The sequence below is a fragment of the Tyto alba genome, unplaced genomic scaffold, assembly GCF_018691265.1.
Source record: "Tyto alba isolate M040663 unplaced genomic scaffold, T.alba_DEE_v4.0 Super-Scaffold_14, whole genome shotgun sequence".
NCBI classification, from domain to species: domain Eukaryota; kingdom Metazoa; phylum Chordata; class Aves; order Strigiformes; family Tytonidae; genus Tyto; species Tyto alba.
In genome coordinates, this window is record NW_024881276.1 from 57,772,547 (window position 1) to 57,795,304 (window position 22,758).

General features: G+C 45.7%; 2 protein-coding genes across 2 annotated transcripts in view; one reads left to right on the top strand and one right to left on the bottom strand.

Moving 5' to 3' along the window:
• The first annotated feature begins 2,336 nt into the window (after window positions 1–2,336).
• LOC104369276 (T cell receptor beta constant 2) overlaps window positions 2,337–22,758 on the top strand; it is a 34,270-nt gene continuing 13,848 nt past the window's right edge. Inside the window, exons 1-3 of the mRNA XM_042788837.1 lie at window positions 2,337–2,425; window positions 2,996–3,293; window positions 8,151–8,159. Coding sequence (XP_042644771.1) covers window positions 2,383–2,425; window positions 2,996–3,293; window positions 8,151–8,159 — 350 coding nt within the window. The 5' untranslated portion in view covers window positions 2,337–2,382. The remainder of the gene's footprint in view (window positions 2,426–2,995; window positions 3,294–8,150; window positions 8,160–22,758) is intronic.
• On the bottom strand, window positions 8,790–13,041 carry LOC116965769 (trypsin I-P1-like). Its single transcript, XM_042788836.1, has 5 exons — window positions 12,977–13,041; window positions 12,120–12,288; window positions 11,278–11,531; window positions 9,749–9,885; window positions 8,790–8,997 (listed from the first exon to the last, which is right to left on the bottom strand). The coding sequence occupies exons 1-5, from the start codon at window positions 13,014–13,016 to the stop codon at window positions 8,848–8,850; spliced, it is 750 nt and encodes a 249-aa protein (XP_042644770.1). The 5' UTR covers window positions 13,017–13,041; the 3' UTR covers window positions 8,790–8,847.

A 22,758-nucleotide genomic window follows, 5' to 3' on the forward strand; every position in this document is an offset into this window, starting at 1 on the left:
TCTTCTCAGACTCAGCGAGTTTATTTGTCTTGCTTTCTCTCCTTGCCACCCCACTCATCCTTGTCTCCCTCTTCATTTAACTCTCATGTACGTTATGTTCACTTCCGTCAACCCTTCTTCCCCCTTTCTCTCCCCACCTTCTTTCTGTCTCTCTTCAATCTGCGCTCCACAGACTTCCTCTCATTTAACTCCAGCCAACCCTGTTAATCATTCTCAGTGCCAAACGGAAAGCACGTTCATGTGAGAGGTTCTTGGTGCACCTTTAGATAAAGGCAGGGCCAGGCAGGTGGCATAATGGCCTGTAGCAAGTGGGAGCTGTCCACATGCTCCTCCCTTGCGATGTCCTGTCTGAGGTTATCCGATGTTCAAGGGATATGTGCGGCACAGTGCGGGCCTGGATGACACATTGCACATGCAGCGTACCACAGCGCAGGCCTGCGCCTGCTCAGGTTAATTGCTGTGTGGATCACTAACTTCTCCGTGTCAGGATGACTACCTCCCTCCCCTAGATGCACATACAGTTCACCTTTCCCAAATACACATGAATTACAGATTACGTTAGCAAGCTGTGCAACTAACAGAAAGTTTCCTGACAGATGAGAGTGTTATCTCTGTCGTAACCTACACCAGTGTGCAGCACAGGCCAGCACGGGGCACTCCAGCAGGCTCGTACACTTCAGCTTCTCATGCTTACGTACATGCTTCTCAAGCCCTCAAGCCCAACAGAGCAGGCATGGCCTGTTGGAGATCACTAGCTCCTCAAATACTGTGCATTCTGCAAGGCTCCCAGTGCACTGCCCTGCCACCTACACAGCCCAGGGAACCCCTTGGCAAATGGAGACCCTTCCCATCAAGCACAGCCTCCTCTCAGTTGGACAGCTGGACAGGGTGTTGTGGGGATGTGGAGTAATTCTCTGTTGACACAGACTGTGTCAGTGTACACAAACTGCAAGCCTCAGTTCCTGCCTGCAGTGATTTCCCACAGCCTTGTGTTGGTGAACAAGCCTGTGCTCTGTGTAGAGAGATAGCATTTTCTCCCTCTCTGTCCATCCTCATCCTGCTTCTTCTTTGCAGAATGCTACAAAAAGAAGACTATCAGCTCTTATTTGGCATGGAGAAGGTAATTCTTTACCACCATATCCCATGGTGAATACCCTTCTCAGAAATCACTCAGTGGTGCCGTTTCCCAAGAGGCAGTCCCAGTGCAGAGCCAAAGGGAACCTCTTCTCTCCTTGAGCTCTCCCTTTGGAGGGAGAGAAGAGCAGTTACACAAGTCCTCTGTCATGCTGCAACAGACACCAGAATGACAGGTCAGCAGCCTTCCCCATACCTGGGCAACATGACGAATAGCACTGGGATAACCAGAGGAGGTTACCTATGGCTGATTTCAGGGTTGGGATTCTGTGAGTACGACAGCGTCTAGAGAGGAGACGCAGATGAGAGGCACAGACAGAAACAGTTATTCCTGAGGTCATGTCTCTTCTCTTCTCTTCTCTTCTCTTCTCTTCTCTTCTCTTCTCTTCTCTTCTCTTCTCTTCTCTTCTCTTCTCTTCTCTTCTCTTCTCTTCTCTTCTCTTCTCTTCTCTTCTCTTCTCTTCTCTTCTCTTCTCTTCTCTTCTCTTCTCTTCTCTTCTCTTCTCTTCTCTTCTCTTCTCTTCTCTTCTCTTCTCTTCTCTTCTCTTCTCTTCTCTTCTCTTCTCTTCTCTTCTCTTCTCTTCTCTTCTCTTCTCTTCTCTTCTCTTCTCTTCTCTTCTCTTCTCTTCTCTTCTCTTCTCTTCTCTTCTCTTCTCTTCTCTTCTCTTCTCTTCTCTTCTCTTCTCTTCTCTTCTCTTCTCTTCTCTTCTCTTCTCTTCTCTTCTCTTCTCTTCTCTTCTCTTCTCTTCTCTTCTCTTCTCTTCTCTTCTCTTCTCTTCTCTTCTCTTCTCTTCTCTTCTCTTCTCTTCTCTTCTCTTCTCTTCTCTTCTCTTCTCTTCTCTTCTCTTCTCTTCTCTTCTCTTCTCTTCTCTTCTCTTCTCTTCTCTTCTCTTCTCTTCATTTCGTGCCTCTTCGTGTATCCCTGTGCCATGCACGCACTCAGGCTGCCACACAGCCCTGTCATGATCCTGTGATAACACTTGTCTCCCACCTGCACATACACACAGATACTCACTCTCGGCAGGAAGTCAGCGGAGCAGCATACATGCACCTCATGCCTGCATGCAGGTGTCATTCTCCACCGTTCCCAGACAGCCAACCACCTTCTCACATTTCAGGCTCGTCTCTCACTGACGTGCCCACCCACGCAGAGACACGTCTCTTCCTCTCTCAGCCTCTCCTCTTCACACCTCTCTGTGCCGATGCTGACAACAGGGGCAGGCTGCTGGAAGGAGGTGACCTTTCCCCATGGTTCTCCACTGGTTCCTTGTGGCCATTCTGTGCCCTGTGGGTGAGTGAGTTTCCCTTCTGCTTGAACAGCTGCACTGAAGCTGCTGCTGCAGACATAACTGTGTGCCCAGTTGCTGGCAGTGCCCCATTCCCCAAGGCTTCCAGGGGGAGGATGGGCAATGAAAAAGGGTGATCTTTTCCTGTCTCAGCTCATAAACCTCTACACATCTACAAATTTATTTATTCTGTCCCATTTTAATGCTTCAACTGAGTGTACTGAAGTCATTTTCACAACAAATTTTCTATTATGTTTCAGGCTGTTATGCTGGGGTTTTTTTGTTTTGTTTGTTCTTCTTGGGTTTTTTGTTTGTTTTGTTTTGTTATTTTTTGTTTTGTTTGTTTGTTTGCTTGCTTTTGTTTGTTTTTTTGGTTGGTTGCTTTTGGGGTTATTTTGTTTGTTTGGTTGGTTGGTTTTTTTCTGTCCTGGGTACCTCTCTCAGACAAATTGTACACTGTCTCATAGCTTGCTGACATCCTTATGCCACCCCATCCCGTGTCATACTTCAAGGATGTGTTTTCATTTCCCCTTCAACATCTTTCATTCCTCACATGTCTTTCCTTTTCTTTCCAGGCCACGCTCTTCAGCAGTCACCAGACACAGTTGTCCGAGTGGGAGACTCTGTGACTCTGAACTGTTCCCAAAAGGGGAGTGTATTCTCAACCATCTCCTGGTACAAGTTGCTCACGGGGAAGGATACCGGTCTGCAGCTGGTTGTATACTCTGTGGAAGGAGGCATGGCAGAGATTGAGCAGGAATTCAGAAAACGCTTCAAGAGTAATGGGACTAAGGGCGGTCACTTATCTGTGGAGATAGATCATGCCCTACTCAATGACTCAGGGACATATTTCTGTGCTGAGCAAGATCCACAGTGACTCAAAAGCTGGAGCAGCATAGCACAAACCTTTCAATGCAAACAGGGATGTGCACCAGCAGGCACAGAGCCCTGTATTTGACTGTACCTCATTTTCTCCTCTTGCCCTCCAACTCTGTCTACTTAAGGAAAGTGGTGGTATCATCTCTCTGTCTTCTGCCTGGTCTCTAATATCGTTCTTATTCTTTCCCATCTCTGACTTACCTTTTGACCCTTCTTTTTTTCTGATTACTCACTGCCTTACCTCATTTCTCTGCCATCCACAGAGTGCCTCTCACTTTCCCCCTCTATTCTCTTTTTTTCTGTCCCCTTCCCCTTTCTTCTCTGTCCTCTCTCACACCTGCCCCCCTATTTCCTATAACCTCTTCCATTTCTTTTGCCTTTCAGCCTGTTTCACTAACTCATAGGTAAGCAGCGTTGCTCACACAGCCCTTTCCTTCTCCACCACCTGGGAAGCCAAGGCCAGCCTGGAGTTGAATCTGGCAAGGGACCCCAGAGGGAGCACTCCTGTGTGTGCTCATGTGTGTCTAAGATTCAAGGGTCTCCTGGCTTGCTCACACCGTGGTTTGTGAGAGTACGGGTGCCTTGCTGGTAACCTGGGGCTCAACACGCTGCTGAGTGCCAGGAGTTTTGAGTTCCAGCACACTGGCAGGACCAGTGCCACTGAGCACTTCTGTGTGCACACTGGTCCCTTGGCCCCACCAGTCTCCAGGCAATGGGCGTGCTGCTCTGTACCGGGGTCCCTGAGTCATCCCACTACCCTGTGACCTGAACACTCTGATGTATGTGATGTAGCCCAAGTCTTGATGGCACCTGGGGATGAAGCACTGTCCTGCAGGTGAGGAGCCCCAAGACACAGGGTGCTGTGTGGCAATAATCCACCATCCCTTTGGCTCTGGCAGACAGACTGGAGTTGTCAGGGCCAGGAGGGGGATCATTCTGTCACCCTGCTCCACCTGGGGGAGCAGTGGACTGGAACCACCCTGTGTCCCCAGGACAGGGGAGATGTCTATCAGGGATCTTGTAGATGGTGGACGCTGGAACGCGAGACAAGTGGGAAGAGGTTGAGGGCTCTGAGTTTGTCTGGCCTGAAGCTGAGTAGGCAGGGGAGCCTTAGTTACAGCCTCTCATTCCCTGGAGGGATTTGAGGGTGGGTTAGAGACAGACTTTTCTTGGAGGTGCCCAGGAAAGGACTGAAAGGTGATGAGCACAGGATGGGATGGGGAAATTCTGGTGAAGCAAAGGGACAAATATTTTGCCAGAGGAGTGCAGCAGTGCTGGGACTGGGCCTGGTACCTGGAGTGGTTTGCATCTGGGAAAGCTTTCTAAACTGCCCTGGTCCGGGCCCTGAGAGAACTGCTCCAATTCTAGAGCTAACCCTTCCCTGAGTGGAGGGCAGCCTTGGATACCACCACCACTCCACGTACCTCTGTGAGCCTTTGGTGTATTTCCCAGTGCAGTACAGCTTTGAAGAAGAATGGGGGAATGTTGGGATGAGAGGATCTTTGTGGTAGACTGCTGGTTGTCCATTGAAGTCCTGTCAAGAAAGACAAATGTGTTTTAATCCTGTCTGGTGACAGGAAGAAGAGGATAGAAAGTGACTCTCTGTAGACAGAAGATGCCCTCTGTCCCTTTTCTCCTAAACAGACCATTACATGGTGTCATGGTTTGAACCTGGTTGGCAGCCAAACACCACGCAGCTGCTCACCGACTCTCCCCCACCTGGGAATGGGGGAGGGAATCGGAGGGGTAAAGGGAGACTCACAGGTTGAGATGAAAACAGTTTAATAATGGGAATAAAATCAGTGACAATAACAGAAAGTGTAAACTGGCAATGAACAGTGCAATTGCTCACCACCCGCTGACTGTTACCCAGCCCGTTCCCAGCTAGCAATCCTGAAATACCAATATCCCGCAATCACAGTCCCGGAAGCGAGAGACAACCCCTTCCCAGCCACCTATATAGTGAGCATGACGTTACAGGATATAGAACATTTCATTGGCCAATTTGGGCCCGGCGCTCTGGCCGTGCTCCCTCCCTGCTTCTTGTGCAGCTGCACACAGGCAGGACATGGGGAGTTGGAGAGTCCTGGAAATCTCAGCAACAATTGGAAACCTCAGTGTGCTATCACCACTCTTCTCATACCAAACCCCATACTGAATCCAAAATACAGCACTATTCTAGCTACCAGAAAGACACAACTCTATTCCAGCCCAAACCAGGACGCATGGTTAAGGTGAACTCCTTTGCTGAAACTAGTTCTGGGATTCTTAAAAAACCCCTGTGATTTCAAAGAGATTCTAGCGAGGTCCCATCACACAGGATTGCATTCTTAGATCAGGGCTCCAGGATTTGTCCAATATGAGTGTTCCCAATCCTTGACTTTTGTCCTGTGCTCCTTCCTCCATCACACAGAAAAGCTTATCTCCCTTTCAGCTATTGGGGCTGCACTCCACACTACCTGGACCTCTCTGGACCAGACCAACCTAGCCTGGATGCCCCTGCCCCAACTTCCCTTTGTCCCTTGGTCAAGATGGGATGGATGGCCTCTCTGTGCCCCTTGGGGCAGGAGGTGGAACCAAGGCCTGGGGTCTCTCTCACGTGCCACTTATGTCCTGGCCATTGAAAGCACTGGTGACCGTAATCCTGCCATTGAACCTGCCCTTACCCTGGGATGACAAATGGATGTCACCCTTGGAGCAGTGTGAAGCAGGGGCCAGCCTAGACCCCTGCCCAGGAGAAATGTTCAGCTGTCGGCCAAAACCTCTCCCCACACAGGTCTAGCCTGGGAACTCACTGCTCTTCACTCCTGTCACCAGGTACAGGGCACAGATGGCTTCCCCAGAGAAGAAGAGTGCATAATCCACTAGGGGATTAATCACAAAATGCCTATGGGAAGTATTCCCATCATTTTGGGGGGATTAATCCTATTATCCCAATTAAAATAATTCTGTAATGTCATTGAGGAGTAATACCATAACGCTCCTCAAGTCAATCCCATAAACTCAGTGAGGATTAATCCTGTAATCCCAAATGGAAAAAAATCTGAAATCCTATTTGGGATGGTTCCCAAACTACACATGGGCATTTAGCACGTAATTGCAGTGTGACTAAACTCATAACTGGAATTCTGTTTATCTCACAATCCCAGTGGGAAATAATCCCATAATCCCTGCCAAGAGAGAAACCAGAAATAATCCTGAGACAGAGACCATTCACATTTTTCCCTGAGGAAGAATCACAGGGCTGCAAATGAGGCGGTCAGGATGACTTAACTTTTTGGTGAATTTTTGCATAGCAGATATAAGGGGTGAATTTTTCTGCACATGGCCCCAGTGGCAACACAAGACTGACTCTCGGGGAACCCAGGCAGCCAGACTCCCAGCCCCACAGCCCTGACCAGATGGACAACTTGTTGCCTTGCATCTCATCTAAGAGATTCCCCGTGGGCTCCGAAAAGGGCTAGCCAAGAGCACTGAAGCATCCTAGGGGTTTTGAAGCAGAAAAGGTACACTTGACCCTTCCCATCATCCTCTTCCCAAATCCGGACACCTAGAGCATAAACTTTTTATTTTGCTTTCTTGGCTATTTCTGGAGTCTGGAAACACCAGTTAGGACTTTACTGTGTTTCAAGATCCCCCTACCCTAGCTTGAGTCCTCAGCTTTGGGCCCAGCCCGGAGAAGAGAGGAGAGCGAGGTCCTCCAGGAAACCTGTCTCTCCACTTCCCTGGTCCTTCTGTATCTATGGTCTGTACCGCCCCACAACCCCATTATTCTTTTCACATTCCCGAGAAAATGAGGCTCATCCCAGCTCCCTCCTCCAAACCACCCCCACCGTCCTCACTGTCCTGGTATGTGTGTGTTTTCACATGGGTTTGGTGGAGAAGCCTTAGCTCAACTTCATGACCCTATCCAGAGATCTCATACTGGTGGTGTTGCAGTTACCTTAATAAAATAGCTTGAATCCTATAATATTATTTTAATTTTAGTTTAGATTATTACTTTGATATTAAAATGGAGTTATAGCAGCTATGAGAATATAAAGCACACTAAGGCCCTTAGGAATAGGTAGCTAGTATGGTATGTGCCTTGAACACTATAAGAATCATTATGGACTCTGAATCAAACCAGTGGATACTGGTTATGGATCTTGATTTGAAACAATAAGTACCAGAAGAAACTGGTTTTGGTTGGGAAGATCGGCCAAAGAAGAAATGGGCATCAGCCAAAGATGAAATGAGCGTGCGCAGGGATGGAGTTCAACCAGCGGACACAGGGAGGAAGACTATCAACGATCACCAGAGGACCCCCGTCCAACATAACCACGCATGCGTTAGAGACATTTGCATATGATAATGATTTCCAGGAAATAGCATGAATATGCTAATCATTACCCTCCCCCCATTCTATTTAAATCGATCGGTAAAGATGACCACTGATTTCTGTAGAATAGGAATAGAGGTAAGGTGAGGTAACTGAACGCCAATCATTATTAAGGTTAAATTAAACTTTATGAATTTTGTTGATCTTACGTGAACGTGACTCTGCTGAAAAAGTGTATAAATATGTTGTGCTTTGTACCTGTTGGTGAACATGTCTTTGGTGGAGCTATCCCCCGTGTTCCCCGGCGCTGGAATAAAGAAGTGCCTGCTTATCTGCTTTGTGTAGAAAAGTTCTATTCATGACTGCTACTGCTAACACCCCCACTCCTTTCCTCCAGTGTCAGATTTCTTTTAAATTTCTCCCCATTTCACCTATTTTCTGCTTTTTCTATCCTTTTATTTTACTTAAATTCTCTACTGCTCTTTTCTTCTTTAGGAGACAGCTACACAGCCCATTGGCCACTTTGGCAGCTTTTCCAGGTACTTTCAATTCCAGTGCCAGTTGGGGTTAGGAAGAGTTAGAAACAGAACCCGGGAACATATGTACTTTGACTCTTCCAGGAAAACTAAGCAAACCCAGCATAACGAGTAAACTGAGCAAGAAGGTATGGACAGCAGCCTCAGTGGCTCTGGTACATGAAGAGAACAAGCCCTAGCAAGAGGTGATTCCACTCCCCAAGTAGAGCTTTCCAGGAGGTTCTATCAGGGAATGTTCAGTCATATTGCTGGGGGTGGGAATGGGGGCGATAGGAAGCATTTGTGTGGCTGACTGCTGTTCTCTACGTTAGGAGTATGCTGCCTCTATGATTCAGCACACTCTCTCAGCTGTTTTAGGCAGTTTTGTAGCACCAGAGTGTGTGCTGATAAACAGAAAAGATGTTCTGTTCCAGAAATGGCTGCATGTAACCGGTTGAAAGACTCCTGAAGACAAATCTGCAAAATGTTCCAAGGTCCTGCTAGTTGAGAAGCACTACAGGTATTAAATATTTTCCCCAGAGTGGCATTCCCTCCCCCTGTTCTTCATATCATAGCCTATGGAAGTACCCAGAGAAACGTTGCACAAAGGAGTGCCTGAAAGTCTTTATTTTTTGATAATTTCTTTATGTCCGATCCCAAACCAGAAGAAAATGAGGAAGAGAAAAAGCAAGTTGCCTAGGATGAGAGTGTCTCAGTTGGAAGACATAGTTGCTTTGATCCAGGAGACATAATTACAAACCTTAGTGTAAACCCCAGGATAGCCTTTCTGTGCACATCCAATACCCCAGGAAACGATGCCCTGGAGCTGCCCATTGCAGACTACTGGACCGCCAGAATCCCCCTGTGCACAGAAATAATATGAATATTCAGCAAATGGTGTCAGCGTAAGTGATGAGGCAGCAATCCCAGAAATCACTGACATTTGAGGGAGCTCCCTCCATTGGGCTTTCTCTACACAGAAGTTCTACAGAGGTCATTTCTGATGGCCGCTCTGCAGCTGATGCTACTGCGCCTTACTTTAGCTCCAAGGGCACCACAGATAAGGATGGGTAAGCTGCCCATTTTTGAGGGCTGCAGTCCTCAGCAGGCGCTTAGGATATGTGCATCTTAAACGTTATTCTGCCAGATACTTCCATGGCACTAGGTACATGTAAAATGCAGAGCAATTGTCAAGTGTGTTCATTTTCCAGACTTCCTGAATCTTGGTATAACAGCTGCTTAATTTTTGATGAGTCCAAGCCTAACTTTTGCGTCCTAAGCTCTAAAGCCACCATGATCACTACTGACTCTCTGGTGCATCACTCCTCCATTTTCAATAGCCTAAGGTGCAGGAGGCGGCACAGCCTGCTTGTGGAGATTTAGGGCAGAGGTATTAGCTACCTCAAAAAAGGGTCGATGACTAACTGAGGGGGAAAAACCCTAGCCTCACTCAGTAACCAACTTTCACCCTAAGTCTCCACTGTCGTTCAAAAAACCCCCAACATTCAGACATGCCAGTGCAGTGAGTGGAGCAGATTCTCTGCTACGATAACCTCTTCCACTGGCAAAAGGCAGGAGAGAAACATGTGGGAAAGGAGAGGCAGATGTATTACCTGGCAGGAGTCTTTCCCTCCCTCCATGAATCCTACACACATCATGTTCTTGGTGATTTGCCCAGGATAGGCTTTGGTGCACTCGCTTGAGGAGAGTACAGGAGCCTTCAGGCACTGCAAAGTATCAGGATACGCATCTACAAGAAAATAGGGAAAGATGGTTGGTGGCATCTCTGAGTTCACATCAGAGCCCAGAGAAGATCTTCCTTATCAGAAAAGTAATCACCGAACATCCTGTTTTCGCAGTCATCATTTTTCCTCTGAACAGTAATCGCAGCATGGATTCCTTTTGTTTAGATGGAACAGATTCTACCTGTGGGCCCACCGTTCTACACTTACAGCCACGTTAATTTTTCTGATACCTAGAAAACCATCAACTGGCAAGTGCGGAGCTAAGAGCTACTCTTGTAGCACATACGCTAGAGGAGACCTGGGCCTTGGGAAAACCTCATCCTCACCTCTGGAGCAGATTCAGTTGTCATCAGTGGATTAGACACCAGTCACCGTTCACACCTCTGACTGTCAGTGTAGGAGAATGGAGCTCTCTTGTAGTAATATTAGATCCACAATTACAGATTTTCATCTTGTTCTCGGAGAACTGACAGCTCTGTTGACAGTGTTTAAATTGCTAGTGCTTGGCACGGCACAGCTGATAGCGCCAGGCCACAGAATTTATGGCAGTGTGAACATGCTGGTGAATGGCACATGGATGACTTAAGTGATTCCATGTTCCTAACACTGAAGGAGAGCAAGGACCTTGTAAAGGCTTGCCTTTAAAGCCGTTAAATGGCTTCTGTCCAACACAGACTGGTCACTCAAAGGCATGTCCCACAGCACTTCCCTGTACTGTTTGGTGTTAACTGCGAGGTCTTAGCGTGTCTCCTGGACCCTTGTCTTGGTTTGGGCTGAAATAGAGTTAATATTCCTTTTCAGGGACTAGATGAGTGCTGTGTTTTGGATTTAGCTTTGGGTTTGGTATGAGAAGAATGCTGATAGCACACTGATGTTTTCAGCTGCAACCAAGACTTCAAGGACTCCCCGACTCCCCATGTCCTGCCCATGCTCAAGGGAACAGGGAGCAGGGAGGGAGCACGGCCACAGCACCTGACCCTAACTGGCCCATGAAATATTCCATATCATGGAACGTCATGCTCACTGTATAGAGGAGGGGTGGTTGGGAAGGAGCTCTCTCGCTTCTGGGATTGCGATTGTGGGATCTTGGTATCTCGGGGTCACTGGCCGGGAACGGTCTGGGTATTGGTCAGCGGGTGGTGAGCAATTACGCTGTACCTTGCCTGTTTATATTTTTCTTTTTGTTTTTCCCCTATCATCGTCATTGTTCTCGTTTTATTGCCATTATTAAACTGTTCTTATCTCAGCCTGCGAATCTCCCTTCACCCCTCTAATTCCCTCCCCCATTCCCAGGTGGGGAGGGGGAAAGGAGGGTGACCAGCTGCGGGGGTTGGTTGCCGATCAGGCCCAAACCACAACCACCCTCACGATGCCACACATTCCCACAGAGTACTCACTGGCATTGCTGAGTGTGTTGCCCCAGCCAGAGATTAAGCACATGGTGCCCGTGGCCACACATCTGGTAGGCAGGGGAACTGTTTGGACAGCTCGGTTGAGCTGGGCTGGTTTGGCAAGCTTGATGAGCATAATGTCATTGTCCAGTGTTGCAGAGCTGTAGCCAGGGTGACGGATGACTTTAGCTGAATTAATCAACTGCTGTGTCGATTCTGTGTGTGCCAGGTTATGCTTCCCAAGCTGCACTTGGATGCGACTGGAAAAGAGAAGGAATGACATAAACTTTACTGCTGCTGAGAAGTCACGAGGAAGCTCCCTGTCACCATGTGGTTCACTCGCTTCAACGTCTCTATCATAGCAGCTGTTTTCACGCAGGTTACCGTTCTTGTCCCGCACTAAGTCCTGGGCATCCACACTGAGGTCTTACCCACTCCCAGGACAGGTGGTGAATTTCTGCAGGTTTATTTTGTTGAGCTGGGATGGGTTGGATACATAACAGTGTTTCATTCTGGAAAAAGGCAAACTGCTATCACCCTGACCTCATTTCTCTTCCTGTTCTCCAGTGACTAAGTTTTAGCAAGATTAACTCGCAGCCCATGACTTGTTGCTAGATTATCCCATTGTCATTTCAGAAAGTGCTCTGCATTCACAGGCACATTTGCAGAAGCGGGAAACCCCTTATGATGCCTCAGCCCAGCTTCCTGAATGAGCCACCTATTCCTTTGTTGTTTCCTGTCAGAATGGAGTCATTTACATATTTGGATCTCACAGCACAGAATTCTTGCTAGAAGTGAACTGTAAGAAAGAAGAACGTTATGGAAGAATACATTTTTTTTGCACTCACGACTTGTAGCAGTGGGCAGCTGACAGAACCCACTGGCTGTTGATGAGGGAACCTCCACAGAAGTGGTACCCAGAATTCAGGGACACCTGATAGGGGACAGAATTTGCTGCACAGGTGTAGCCTCCCACGATCTTGTCGTCGTCATCGTCAGCGCTGCTGGGGAAGGCAACTGGGAGATAAGAAGTGGCATATGTTAACACCCGGCATAAGGAATCTTTCACCCCTGTGACTGACTGAAGCATCTCACTCGTAAGCTCTACTTCTATAAAATGTCACGGTAGCAGTGGTGGGCAAGTCTCATGGACATTCATTTGCTGCTCCCTAAAATTGATCAGATTTAGGTTGGTGTCTCACCTATCTGCATTGGCTGCTAGTTTGAGAGTGAACACAAGAACATAGAAAAGTTCTTGTTGGAGCGGACCAAAGGTGTTTCTGTCCCAGGATGTTGTCTGCAGTAGTGGTCAATAGTGGACTGAGTGTAAGTACAAAACAAATCTGCAGTTATATAGCACTCGCCCATAGTCCAAAACTTTACATCAGCTTTAGGTCTTCCTGAGCCAGAGGTGTTATTTTCACACTTCATAGTCCTTAAGAGAGAGACAGTCTTCTCTGAAGCTATGGACACGTTTCAGTATTCTTTGGTCAAGAACCCCTGTGAAGGCATTCATTCCCCATTTTGTGACACAAGCAATTACGAACAGACTGCAGTTGAGAGACATGACATTGCAGTGCTCTGCCTTAAGAGTTTTGCAGGTTGAAACTGGACTGAACTTTCCCACCATAGACTACCTCGCAAATTTGCTCAGAAAATGAGCGTCCTTATAAATTGCAAAAAGATAAGTAAAAAATATACTCACCAGCCACACCAACAAAGGTGACAAACAGTATGTATTTCATGATCTTGACACAACCTCAAGCCCAGACTGGTGGACTGGAAGCAGCTGCTGCTAGAAATACGTTTTCTGAAATGGTCTTATCTCTAGTCCAAGGTTTTCTCCAGACAAAAAGTACACAGTGGAAAATTTGAAGATTCAAATGCGGGCATTAACAGGCGCTGGTAGAAAGTACAAATAACGTATCAGTTAATCATAAGCCTTTCCTAAGATAGGGCGCTGTTTGAAATTATTTCAGAGGACACACTTCAATTTGAAAATACATTTGTGCTTAGGAAGATGTGTAGTTGTTTGCCTGTCTCATATACACAGCAGCTGTTGAGAGCAACACTCAAACCCCTTTGAGATCCTTCTGTGCTGACGGTGTCATTCTCAAAAATGCCTATTTTTACCAGAAGCTGAATATTGTAGATAATGGACTGTAAGATACTATGTATTTCTTTTTTGGAGGGAAAAAAAAACAAATAAAACTAAAACCAACCAACCCCCAAAAAACCCAAACCAACAAAAAACAACCAACCAAAACAAAACCAGAACCGAAACCAAAACCTCTCAGTGTTGTTAAGTTTATTTTAGCAGCTTCCTCTTCTTGAGCACCGTGTGTGTGAGTTTACCATAGAGAACACTGTTTTTCCAAATAAAATTATTCAAATGTTGCAGCGTGTGAAGGCATGGACTCAAGCTTAGATCAAAGCTGAATCGTTTATTAATAGAACAATAAAGCTAATACAGATCTATGGGGCAGTGTGGGTCAATGTTGGTCTTTTTTCACTTCTCTTTTCTCTCTCTTCAGATGGTATTTTCTTATCCTGCAGCTGCAGGGATGCACATAGCTATGTCCAATCAGCACTTGGATTGTGTGTCTTGTTTGCTGTGCAGCTACTCCTTGTCTCTTGTTTCCCACATCTCCCCCATTTTTATTTATTTACCGAAGCATAAGCACAATTTGCAATTGTACATTCATAGCTTTGTCTATGATTTGGCTAAATACAACATGAACTATTCCAATAAAGTAAAGAAAGCAAATGATTAGCAATAGCATCATAATCAATACAAGAACTCCAAACAACAAAGAAAAATTCTCTTAAGCCACAGACCCAAACCCCCCCACCAAACCCAGTCAGAGAAGGGGTTCCAGTTATTAGCCTTAAGCTGTTGGGCAAGGCCTTGTAAATCTTGACTACTTTTGTGAACTGACTCTGAATGGTCGGATAAATTCATGCAACACATTCCCCCAAAGCCTTTACATCCGTGGAATAGGGTGAAGCTCCGGAACACCTACAATACATTGATGACATCATTGTTTGGGGGAATACAGTAGAAGAAGTTTTTCAGAAGGGAGAAAAAGTAGTTAAAATTATTTTGAGAGCTGGTTTTGCCATAAAACAGGGTAAAGTCAAGGGCCCTGCACAGGAGATTCAGTTTTTAGGAATAAAATGGCAAGATGGACATCGTCAGATTCCAATGGATGTGATTAATAAAATAACAGCTATGTCCCCACCAACTAGCAGAAAGGAAACACAATATTTCTTAGACATTGTGGGTTTCTGGAGAATTCATATTCCAAATTACAGTCTGATCGTAAGCCCTCTTTATCAAGTGACCCGAAAGAAAAATGACTTTTTATGGGGCTGTCCTGGGTTTGAGTGAGTGGTGGGATTTTTTGGTAGGAGGGGAGAGGGCTATAGGGGCGGCCCCATGTGAGAAGCTTCTTGAACCTCCCCCAGCTCCAAGTCAGCTCCACCTCTGCTTGAAAACTGAGCCAGTCAGATGCGCCTCTGCAATAATTTATTTAAGAAGGGACGTGGTGACATTCAGTGGGACTGGTGAGGAGGAGTTGCTTCCGCTGCGTGAACACCAAGGTCAGTGGAAGAATGGAGGAAGAAAGGAGGGGGGAGGTGTGCTGGAGAAGAGACCCCCCTGTATCCTGTGGTGAGACGGCAGGGCGGCCCCCCCCCGACACCCATGGAGATCTACGGTGGAGCAGACATTGATTTATGGCCTGTGTTTTTTGCCTGGATGATCCAGGTGCTGTGCCCAAAGAAGGCTGGGGTCTTGTGGGAAAAGGCAGCCCCGCTGCTGTAATTCAGCGCTGGGAGGATTGCAGCACGTGGGGGAGTCCCACGCCGGAGCAGCTCGGGAAGGGGTGCAGCCGTGGGAAGGAATCCAGTCGGAGAAAGTTGGTGTCCCACACTGGAGCAGTGTGGGGAACATTGCGGCCCATGGGAGGGACTCACGATGGAAAAAGTTTGTGGAGGACTGTCTGCTGTGAGAGGGGGACCACGATGGAGCAGAGGGAACAAGTTCCAGAAGCTTCGCCCACTGAAGATGGAAGAACCAGCAGCACTGACTGCACCCCCTAGTCCCTGCCCCTGCGCCACTGGGGGAGGAGGTAGAGATATCGGGAGCAGAGCTGAGCCCGGGAAGAAGAGAGGGGTGGGGGGAAGGTGTTCTCAAGATGTGACAATGCTTCTCACTGTCCTACTCTGTTATGTGTTGTTAGTGTCTGTAATAAATATATGTTCTTTTTTTCTTCCCCTAACAAGTCTGCCTTTTGCCCATGAACATAAAGGGTGATTTTTTTCCCCATCCCAGTCCTATCTCGAACCCCAAACCTGGCTCTCTGTCTCTTCTTATTGCTGGAAGAGAAGGGAGAGAGAGCGGCTGTGTGGTGGTTGCTGCCAACCAGGCCCAAACCACGACAGGTGGTGATATCTCCCTCTCTCTTTCTCCTCCTCCACCCCCTTCCTTTCCTTTTAATCTCTTTCTTCTTATAAAAAGTTTTAATAGAAGCCACACCACTTACAACTTCCAAGTTGAGGTTGCTTCTACCTTAAGTAAAACTTCTAAGTGATCATTTGGTGTTGTTTCACCTTAATTTAGCCTGAGGGAATTTTGAAACAGCTACAACCCCCTAGTCAGACCAGTCTGGCTTATAACATGGTGGTAGATCAAACAGTGATCAGAGACCACAGGCACAGAGCAATCAGGCCATGGGCAACAGCTGTGACAAATGATCATCAGCTTTCCCCTTCACATCTCAAGACCATCTCAGGTAGGTGGACTGGGTTTACCGGGATCTATCAGGTAACACAGACTAGCTGCTAGGGAAGAAAAACAATAACAAGCAGGTGGGGAAAAGGCCTATGACCTCATAGCAATGTAAAGCATGGAAGAAGATTGGTTAAGAAAGGAAGGATGGGGAATGGAAGGGTGGGCAGGGACTTATGTTTATGTTGCTGCTATTCTAATTTTTGTTAAGTTCTCTTTTTGGGAAGAAGAAAGTTAAGAATTCTTTCAGCATGCCTGAACTCAGGAACTAGGGAGAGGTCCTGGAGGGCAGTGGGTCAGAGGCACTGGGGGGGAATAATGAAGTAAGAAGAGACCGTGGTACTTGGCATAAGGGTGGGAAACTCATGAGAACAGTGGTGGTCCCACATGAAGCCAAAAGTGGATATACAGGGATATACAGCCTCAGCCTTTAAGGTGGGAAACAGACTGTGTCCCAGGAATCTTCAGAAATGGCCAGACCAGAAAGGAAAGGAAGGGTCCTGCAAGGACATAGGAGATGGGGGAGATCAGGTTTTAAAGTATTTATTTAATCCACCTCATGCACATGATCTAGAGAGAGCAGCCAGAAAAACCTCTCCTGAAGGGTCTGTGCACCCCAAACCTGTGTAAACTAGGACACTACTGGGTGATTTTAGCATCTTCAAACCTAGAAATTCCCTCTGATGTAAGAATACAGGATGGACAGTTTGTGAAAGAAAAGGGAGGCCAAAGAAAGACTGGAAGAATGTAAAGGTGGTGAGGTAGAAGGTCAGGTGGTCTGAAAAAGCTGGAGAAGGAGTTTAGAGGTGGCAGCCAGTGAGGATGGCACAGTGAAATAGAATAGATGAGGAAGAGGAACTTGCACCAGGCAAGCAGACACAGCTGGATTAGAAATTAAATTAGAATGGACTGGTTGAGGATGAGAGGTGTGAAAGGAGCAGCACAGGTCTGACTGGGCAAGGGATTTGGAATGACCAGCCTGAGGAGGAAGGATTTCTCTAAGAATTGTCTGCAAACAAGTGGCCCTAGAGAAACTTTCTTTACCAGTGTAGGCTACTGAAAGGAACTGGCCTGAGATGCCTTAAATCTGCTAAGACTAAAGACCCATCTGATGGTAATGGCTTTAAGTACTAAGTCTATATGTAGCTCTGAAAATGGGCTGCCAGTGCCTTCCTTGTGTTGCAAGAGTCATTTTTCTCTATCGTTCAGGACTGGAAAGCCAATTTTTGCTTGATCCTCCGTTTCATTACATTAGTTTCAAAATCCAGCACAAACCTCTGCTAAGCACGTTCTTATTGTTTCCAACTTTTGTTAAACACTTTTCAGTAGGAAGCCTTTCCTTTTTCCTTTGGTTCTCTTCCACACAGGCAGTGCACCTCTGCTTTTTCCTCAATGTCACATCTCTTCTACAGTCTCTTTTTTCCCTCAAGAATGAGATCTCAGTGCTTTCCCTGAGGCTTACTGTTAGGCTGGGCTGAATCTGCTAGTCTGCCACAGCTCCATGCCGCTTGGCCCAGCAGGTAGCAAGGCTGAGAATGCATTCCCAGTAGACACACATGCATAAAACACATATATACATGTGTACACAGATCAGTGCAGAGAGATGCACCCAACACTCACACAAATAGAAACAGTACCACACAAACAGGAACAGCACCAATGGCCTCATCTTGTGTATATCTCTAGCTGAACTGGATGAGGGTTCAATAGCAGGAAATATATGTATAAATATGTACAGTGTGCATCCTTTCCATACCTGTGCTTAGACATCAAGTCTGCCCAGTAGCTGCCCCTGAATCCCAGTCACCTCATTGTCCAGGTCCTGGACCTATGAGCCCTCAAGTCCTAGAGCCCCCCTCCAATTGCTGGTATGCACCCACACTCCACTCCCCTCTCCAATAGGTGCCTGCTACTCCCCTGGTCCCTCCGGTTGCTACCTCAGGCTGGCCTTCCCATTAAAGATACACCCCACCCCAGAACCCAGGTCACATCACTTCCTTGCCAGCTAGTCTGGTTTCATTCTCACTAGTGATCCCACACACTCACACACCCTCCCTTGCCCCATCTGCTGGCATGATGAATACACAGCCACGCTTGCCTGTGGCCCTGCTTCAGTTTCTGGTGCTTAAGTTCATTCACTCTGGTTTCTCTGGTTGCTGGTACCTGTGGTCTGGTTCCAGTTCCCAGCACTTAGACCTCCATACACAAAACACATGCACACATCATAGACACTCCCTCCCTCCGAGAAATACTTAGAAATGGAATTTAATAAGACATAGATATACTGAGCTAAGCAGGTACAAGGCATAGGCAGACAAGAATACTCACCAGCAGCCTGTTTACCTATAACTGGCCCCTTTTATAACTTTATTCCTTTATTTTCCTACATCTATTCTTTCCCAAATCCATTAGTTCAGGTCCTGATTGGGGGAAGCTTGACTACACCTTGATTTATATTGTTACTTTTTGTTTGTTTGTTTGTTTCCCCTTGTTTCTTCTTTAATCTGAAGAGAAAGTAAACTGAAAGAATTCGATGTTTTGAACTGTCAATCCAGCTACTCTTCAGAAGGCAGCAACATGTTAGGTAATTCCTGAGAGACACACTAGAGGTCCTGAGTTACATCTTCCAGATACTTCTTTCAGAGAATGCGCACTCATTTTTTGTTTCCTGAGACAGAAAAGTTACTCAGAATAAAAATCTTCATCCTGGATTGACTAGTAAATTCTGATGCATGTGACTAGAGAATTATGTGCAGCCCAGCTGCACTGAAATTTTTTTTTCCTTCTCCCAGAGTTCTTACACAGCATAATCCTAGAACTAATTTCCACAGTCTCCATAGTCTGTTTCATATCCCATCAAGTCTCCGAAATAGTTTCTTCCACCAGGACTTTAAGTCTGATTACCAACGGAGGAAAAGGTTTCTAAAAGGTTCAGTGTGACAGACAATAATCAGACTAAAAATCCTGTAGTGTCTCCATGCAAAAGACATGTAGGACATTCATCAAAGCAGCAGTGTCCCATGGAACTGTCTCAACATGGCCCAGGAGTGTCTCAAGGTGTTCCATCCTAGCAGTAAGGTGAAAGAGCAAAATGTCAATAAATTCTGATGGAGAACAAGTAAAATCAAGATAAGACTTCTATGAAAGATAAAAAAGAATAATAAGTTGAGGGGAGTAAATGCTAAAAATATGCATCAAAGATAATTTATGTCAAAACCATAAAAGAATATAAAGGCATATTAAATTTGGTGAAACTTATTTGTTAACTGCTGTATTGACATTGAAAATAGCACAAAAGTTCAAAGAAAAATGTAAAAGATATGGAAGGTAATTAAAAAAAAATATTCTGTATTGTCTACAATTCCTCAACAAGTGAAACTGAAACTGTAATAGCATGTAGCACAGGGCTCAACCTCACTGGAGCATGGGTAAGGAATAATTTCTCCTGAGAAAATCTTCAGTGGCAAGAATTGACAGAAACTGAACAAGAGCCATGGTCAAAACTCTAGTTCTCATATGCTAAGCATCCATGTCACTGAAGATCATACAAAACTTTTATACCATCATATAGAATATACAGTCTTTCTTGTCTGGGAAGAAGCTATAGTTTCTCAGGTAATTTCTCTTAACTAATTAATCACAGTTTTTGAATTCAGAAAAAATGACTGCCAGAGGTGCCTTGATTTTTGTAATTAGGAAGTAAATTGGAGCTCCTAGGATGATTGTTTCCCTGACTGGAAAACTGAAGAAATTAAGATGTGATTAAACATGATTTTTGTCTCTTGATTTATCATCTTTGCTTCTGCCTAACATAAGTGCTGAGTTCTGAAGTATCATCTTTACGGTACATGTCTCCAGAATGAAGCAATACATGTTTACATTTACTGGAATAAACCCTTCTGGAAAGATGGACCAAATTATATCCATAGGTGTAAATGAGTCAAAAAATAATTTATGAGACCAATAGTCCCAGGTTCATGCCTGGCAAATCCAATACTCAGACATGTACAATGATGGAATGACAGGCAGTACAACATTCAATCAGCAACTTAATGGTCTGCAAGCAGTCTCACATTTTGACGGGAGCGCATAACACTGCCTGTCTTCTGGAAAACTTACAGACACATGAATACTTAGATTTGCTTTTAATGGCTCACCAAAGAGAGTATCGAAGGTGGTCCATCCCTTGTCTCTTCTCTGCCTGACCTTGATAGAAAGATCAGAACAATGGGAGGGGCATCAGTCTCTCTCTAGCCTCTTCTCTCCTAACTCACAGTGAGCAGTAACTTGCTGCTCTGGGACACCTGGCAGGCCATGCTGACTGTTTTGCTTGCTCTTTTACCTGGTGAGGGACAACAGATCCATCTGCAGCACAGCTCTCATCCAGGCCATGCAGGGCTAGTGTGAGGTGACCATCATCTGTACTTCTCCTCACTTTCTCTCTCACTCATGCAGGTGCTGGGCTTGGATATCTCATCACACAATGGCCAGAAGAAATCCTTAAGAGAGCTGGAGAGACTGTGGACATCTCCTGCTACCAGAATTATACCACACTTGCCTATATGTTCTGGTACCAGCAGCCTCCAAGAAATGGTCTGAAGTTAGTAGCCAGTACTACTACATGGATGCAGAACTCTTATGAAGATGGTTACAGTGAGGCTAAGTTTGAGATAAACAGAGACAATAATGATCTCTCTGTTATGACAATCAAGAATGTGACATCCAAGGATGAAGCCACGTATTTCTGTGCTGTGACTGATCACACGGTACAGGTAGGGGGTTGAGCACTAAGATAAAATCCCCACCTTGCCTGTGTGAGAGATTGAGTCTCTGAAAAATGTGAGTGAGACAGATTGGAGAGGATCAGAGGAAGACCAGACAAAAGACAAGGAAGACGTGGAGGAATAGAGAGAGGACTTTTTGGAGGGAAGAGGGACAGACAAAACAGTGCAGCAGCATCTAGCTTCAGAGACAAAAAACCTTCAGAAATACAAGCCCATAGATCAGCATTAAGAATTGAGGGACTGCTGATGTGGTTAGTGAAAGGCAGCAGATACTTCTTAATACTGGTGCTCCAGAAGCACAGCTATGTTCTGGGCCATGAGTTACTCATGGATCCCACCATAGCACCAAGAGTACAAAGCAGAAAAAGAATTCAAGGTTCTTCCATGCACTGATGATCCACCCAAAGACAGAGGAGCCCAATGAGTCTGGTGTGGGAGGAGAGTCTAGGTTCTGATTATGGACATGGGAGGATGGCATCAGTACAGGTGGGAGGAAACATATCCAGGGGACCAGGCATATCTGCCATTGTGGAAAGGGCAGCCCCTTGGAAGCTTTACAAGTAGCAGTGTGTCCTGCTGTACTTTTATTCACCTGCCCCACACACTGCTTAGTTGCAGGAACCCCCTCTTCCTTGACACAGAAATGCACACAGTTCTGAGCTGGACCAAGACATCTCTTCATGGCAAAACCTCATAGGCAGAGAAAGGAAACCACAAAAAGCTGTTGTCACCTGGTGCTCCCCTTGTGAATTGGTCTTCTGTGATTGGCCTGGGAAAAGTGAGGGCAGGGTATTAGGATTCCCCCACTTGCCATGGTTTGTCTGTTCTGTATTTATCACATAACCTAGGACTTAACTTTTCTTCAAAGAAAGAGAAACAGCACATAAAAGAGCAAAAGGTATCTTTAAGAAAGTATGGCTATACACTTGTGTACTTTGGGCTTCTGTTTTCAAGTCATCTTTGACAGTCTGCATAGCATTGAGCACAGACTGATTGTCTTGCATGTTCCTATGGAAGACATAGCATAAGAAACACGTAACTATCACAGGTAGCAAATGTACTATGCTGCTCACTGATGTGGCAAAGCTGGATATGCTTCCAAAGAGCGCTCATCTGCTCCTCAGAACACAGGACCATGATCTATCCACTGTTCATATCAGGCTACAGACATACAGCAGGGAAGCACTGGGAAAGCATCATTTCTCGTATAGCAAAGACACACTGAGTTCTTTATTCTCTCAGCCTCTGATCTTCTTATATAGAGATCATCTTTACATAGGTACCAAACACATTCACTCTGTTGCTCTCTGGAACTATTACTGGTGATCCAAATGCCCTGTGAAAGTTTTAGGAAAAGCAGTTCATGCTGGAATCATTAAGGAATATAAACACTATGGTGGTAACTTTGGGAGTGACTTTCAGGTGATTTTTTTTTTTTTTATATTTTTCTTTTATTCTCTTTTAATAAATTATCAGTTGCTGAAAAATCAAAATGTTCCAGTCCTAGCTCAGACCTCTTACATAAACACTGAAAAACAGCTTTGTCAGCTCTGGGAACATAACAGAGGAAGGATCCCCTTCTATTTCTCAGCTCTAGCATTTCTAGTTTACAGTGGCAAACAATTTTAAGGCCCTGTAAAAACAAAGTTATCAGTAGTCTTCAAGGTTCAGCAGACTAATGAGCTGGCTATCAAATGGTCACAACTGTGCAATTTCTAGGTATTAGTAGAAAACCACAGAGATCTCTAGTGGTCATTGCCATCTTGAAGTTCTGCAGTCACAGTTCCCTATTCCAGCTCTGAGGCACAATTTTCTCCTATGCAGTACTTCTTTTGCCAGTTTGAAGTAGCATTGCACAAAAAGAAGCTAATCTAATAAATTTCTCATGAAACACATACTCTCCTTGTCATA

Coding starts and splice junctions, on each gene's coding strand:
- LOC116965769 (XM_042788836.1), bottom strand. CDS start 13,016: ATGAAATACATACTGTTTGTCACCTTTGTTGGTGTGGCTG. Junction 12,289..12,976: donor CACCTTTGTTGGTGTGGCTG/GTGAGTATATTT, acceptor CTTATCTCCCAG/TTGCCTTCCCCAGCAGCGCT. Junction 9,886..11,277: donor CAACACACTCAGCAATGCCA/GTGAGTACTCTG, acceptor ATTTTCTTGTAG/ATGCGTATCCTGATACTTTG.